The sequence below is a fragment of the Spermophilus citellus genome (assembly GCF_964194105.1).
Source record: "Spermophilus citellus genome assembly, chromosome: 4".
NCBI classification, from domain to species: Eukaryota; Metazoa; Chordata; class Mammalia; order Rodentia; family Sciuridae; genus Spermophilus; species Spermophilus citellus.
The window spans coordinates 108,167,909-108,172,589 of NC_138185.1; the positions used below are offsets into that span (position 1 = coordinate 108,167,909).

At 51.0% G+C, this 4,681-nt stretch overlaps 1 protein-coding gene across 1 annotated transcript; it reads left to right on the forward strand.

The window, feature by feature from the left end:
* Window positions 1-1,253: 1,253 nt before the first annotated feature.
* Window positions 1,254-2,761, forward strand: LOC308647876 (45 kDa calcium-binding protein-like). Its single transcript, XM_081292392.1, has one exon. It carries the CDS (start codon window positions 1,515-1,517, stop codon window positions 2,580-2,582), a length of 1,068 nt encoding a protein of 355 aa, XP_081148518.1. The 5' UTR covers window positions 1,254-1,514; the 3' UTR covers window positions 2,583-2,761.
* The last annotated feature ends 1,920 nt before the right edge of the window (window positions 2,762-4,681 follow it).

The window sequence follows — 4,681 nt, forward strand, 5'->3', positions numbered from 1 at the left end:
CCTTGAAAGAATTCTTACTGAAGGCAAGCTGGGGTGGTCAGATACCAAGGGTGAGGGGTAAATTTTCACTGAGCTCACTTAGCAGGATTCTTGCTCAAGCTGGATTCTACAAGGACAGAGAGAGAAGCCCAAGCTTGAGTCTGTTAAGCAGAAGACTCAAAAGAACCTAAATAAAGTTTTGGTCCAAGGAGAGAGTCTTCATAATGCCTGAAGACCAAAACCAACAGTGATGATGATGATGATGATGATGATGATGATGATGATGATGATAGAAGAACATTGTAGATGGATGATAACAGATTATTACATATTAAAGACTAATTCAATCCAGTGCACAAGAGGTCTGCAAAAGCAAAGGTCAATGAAGGAAGATGGCATTCCATTGATGAAGAAAGCACAGCAGAGAAATCCACATCTTAAATAGATATAGCAGAAATTTGAAAAGTAAACTAGAGATTGTTTTTTTCCTCAAAGATCTTCAAGGAGTCAAGAGGGGCAGGAAACAGAAGTGGAACCTGGAGTAAACTAAATGAAGGTCTGCCCTGGAACAACTGAACCAGTCATTAGCTCTCCATTGTCTCTCTTTATAGAGCAGATGGTTGCTGTGCTAGACGGCAGGATGAAGTCATGATTAGCACTCTCTAATCGAATTGGAGAATCTGCCCCAGAGGGAGCCTGAGTCAGATCTTGAGACCAGAGAATCTGATTAGGCCCAGGACAATTCTGTAAATTCAAAATATAAGTGGAGGAAAGTAAGGAAGGAAAAAAGAAGAAGAAAAAAAGGCAGTACTACCCACGATTAAAATAAAGCATTCATCTCTAGAGTAAGGCTTTCCTTTTTAGCACCTATGCTCCTGATCTTACCCTGTGAGCTTGATACCAATCTTGCAACTAAGGAAAAACGCCAGTTGTGGGAATGAAGCCTCAGTTGTTGAGGGTGAATGTAAGCTATCTGTCAGCCTGGGCTTGCATTTATGAAATATAAATTGTAAGAATCTGTAGACATGTAAGGAAAATGAAAGCATGGAAGAGAAGAACCAAGATGAACAAATAGGACATTCAACCCAGGAGGACATGGAGTTGATTCAGGAAACAGAAGAACTTAAAAATAATTTTTAAAATGAATTAGTGTCCTTGGAGATAATCAAGGGGAAACTGAATCTATAAAATAAGGATATGCTGGCGGGTGCTTCCGCCCGGGGGAAAGATGGCGGCGCCCGCGTCCCCGACGGCCCTCTGGCTGGCCCGCCTCTTCCCGGAAGAAAGATGGCGGCGGCCTGAGCCGAGGTGGCTAGCGGCGCGAGCGCTCCGCTGCGCTCCGGGACCGGCGCGTGCAGGAGGCGACCATTAACTGCTTTTCAAGGTCTGGAGGCTCTGGGCCCCGGGCCTCAACCCGTGCCTGAGCCCTTGGTGGTGCCTGGGGCTTTGCTTGGAGCCACGGCCTTCTGCAGCTCCCCTGTGTCCAGCTCCTGGCCTGCACATTACCAGCTGTCCACCCTTTCTGGCTCACAGCGATGGTGTCCAGGCAGGCTCCCCTCTGTGGCCTGGCTGCACACTGCCTCTGGTTCCTGGGCGTTATCCTTCTGATGGACGCATCTGCTCGACCCGCCAACCACTCTTCCACTCGGGAGAGGGCAGTCAACAGGGAGGAGAACGAGATCCTGCCCCCAGACCACCTGAATGGGGTGAAGCTGGAGATGGACGGGCACCTTAACAAGGACTTCCACCAGGAGGTCTTCCTGGGGAAAGACATGGACGGGTTTGATGAGGATGCGGAGCCACGGAGGAGCCGGAGAAAGCTGATGGTTATCTTCTCCAAGGTGGATGTGAACACTGACCGGAGGATCAGTGCCAAGGAGATGCAGCGCTGGATCATGGAGAAGACGGCCGAGCACTTCCAGGAGGCTGTTAAGGAGAACAAGATGCACTTCCGCGCTGTGGACCCTGACGGCGATGGCCGCGTCTCCTGGGATGAGTACAAAGTGAAGTTTCTGGTAAGCAAAGGCCACAGTGAGAAAGAGGTTGCTGATGCAATCAGGAACCACGAGGAGCTCAAGGTGGATGAGGAGACACAGGAAGTCCTGGAGAACCTCAGAGACCGCTGGTATCAGGCAGACAATCCCCCTGCAGACCTGCTGCTGACGGAGGATGAGTTCCTGTCCTTCCTTCACCCTGAGCACAGCCGGGGCATGCTCAAGTTCATGGTCAAGGAGATCGTCCGGGACTTGGACCAGGACGGCGACAAGCAGCTCTCTCTGCCTGAGTTCATCTCGCTGCCTGTGGGCACCGTTGAAAACCAGCAGGGCCAGGACATTGACGACAGCTGGGTGAAAGACAGGAAGAGAGAGTTTGAGGAGCTAATTGACTCCAATCACGATGGGATTGTGACCATGGAGGAGCTGGAGAACTACATGGACCCCATGAACGAGTACAACGCCCTCAACGAGGCCAAGCAGATGATCGCCATTGCTGACGAGAACCAGAACCACCACCTGGAGCCCGAGGAGGTGCTCAAGTACAGCGAGTTCTTCACGGGCAGCAAGCTCATGGACTATGCCCGCAACGTGCACGAGGAGTTCTGAGTGGCCCTGACTTGGGCCCAGCTCGCTTCTGGCCCTGGGGGGGGGGGGTCGTCCCACCTGCAGGGGTCACCACCAGCCACAGTGTGCGGCCCAGAACCTTCCTTCCTGCGGGCCATGCACAGCTCTGGCTCAGTTCCCAACCACAGCGTGGCCCAGGTTCATTAAAGATTTGCTCACTATCCTGTGTGTCCCTGCGCAGTGCGGGTCCAGCGGGTGGCCAGTCCCCAGGCCAGACTGAGCTGAGCGTGCCCAGCATGGCTCTGCCCTCTGGGCCTCCATGGCTCCGTCTCTTCTGAGAACTGCTGAGTTCTGCTGAAGGTGCTGACCGCGTCAGCACTGGGCCCCTCGCGGGCTGCCCACACCGTGGGAAATAGCGTACCTCCTGCCATTTCCTGGAAAACTGAAAGGACAGAATCAGCTCTACTGGCAGTGGTCGGGCAGTCAGGAAGGCCCTGCTTCCTGGACGAGGGCTGGGTGGGTCACTGGGCAGGCCTGGGGCCTGTCGGACCACACGGGACCGCATGCAACCTGGGAAAACGCCAGCATTCCTTGTCACAAGGACCGTTGATCTAGAATAAGTTGGTTTTTCTCATGCTCCCTCCTTTTGGTGGAAAAAACGAACACGACAGCTGGGAGTGTCTCAGGCCAGGCAGTTCCACTAGAGTCTGTCTTTGTTTCTATCTTTTTTTTTTTTAAGACGTTGATAGACCTTTACTGTATTCATTTATTTATATGTGGTGCTGAGACTCGAACCCAGTGCTAGGTAAGTGTTTCACCACTCAGCCCCAGCCCCAGCCCTCACTAGAAGTTTTTGAGGTGGGCATTTGGTTAACGTGAGGGGTTCCCAGCTTTTGTTAAACAGTTGATTGTACTAAAGATGGAAGAGGGCAGCCTGCAGAAAATGAGACAGCAGTGACCAGTGGGGACTGTGCCCATGGAGCTGGTGGGTGGCTTCAATGAGTCGCCTTTGTGTGGGGGTCAGCAGCAGAGCACGGTGGGGGGGTGTGGAGAGCAGGACGGTGCCTGAGGATGGCTGATGTGCCACCTGCCTTCCCGTGTGACTGGCCATCTTCCAGGACCTGCTTCTGTGCAGTAGGGGGGGACCCTGACAGCTGTGAGGGTGTGTGAGCATCTGGATGGGTTTGTAGACCAGAAGAAAGACTTCAGATCCCAGACGTCGTGTCAGCAGGAAAGTCCCCACCGGCTCTGCCTTCTGTAACGTCTCCTGTGGGGAGCCATTCTGACACGTGATTGGGTGACTCCCGTTAAGGGCCTGAGGCGCTCTGGCTGTGTCGGAGCTTACCCGACCCTTTCCTGATGAGAGAGCCCATCCGTGTGGGGGTGTGCCTGACCACTGACCCCGGAGACCCAATCACTGACCATGACCTTGGAGTACAGCCCCCCCTCAACCTTCATTGGATGGAATTCTCCCCTGAATCTCTTGTTTCCCCAATAAAAGGCTACTCCCAGGCGTGTTCGCTCTCTCTCTCCTGCTAGCCCTGAGTAATCCTCGCTGCCCTGCTGGGCGGCTGGAGGCAGGAACCTGGGAGGCGAGCCGTCTCGGACCTAGCAATATAAAAAAAAAAAAAAAAAAAAAAAATAAGGATATGCTGCAACAAAAAGGTAGCAGTCAAAACAAAAGAAAACAAAAGAAATACTGACATTGTAAAACTAGTTGCCAGATAAAATTTAAAATTAAATATTAAAGGTCAATAATATGATGGTTAGGGTTGAAGATCAGTTAAATGTCTGATTCGTAACAAGCCAAGAACATCTCTCAGAATAAAGACCATAAAACAGAGGTGCAAAACATGAGAGGAAAAAAAATAAGAAGTGGGGATAGTAGATCCAGAACAGTGTTGCCCAGTGGAACCTTCTGCGATGACAGGAACGTTCTTTCTGTCCTGTTGAATATGATAGCCACTAGCCATGGGTGACTATCAATGTCTCAAAATGTGGCTAATGCCACTAAGGAACTGGATTTTAAAGTTTATTTACTTTTAATTATATTTTAATGTAAATTTTAATAGTCATGGGTGGCTAGTGGCTACATACTGAACAGGATAACTCTGGCAGATTCAAAGTATGCTTCTTGGGAA

Excerpts from the sequence above, each read along its gene's own strand:
- LOC308647876 (XM_081292392.1), top strand. The coding sequence starts at position 1,515 with ATGGTGTCCAGGCAGGCTCCCCTCTGTGGCCTGGCTGCACACTGCCTC.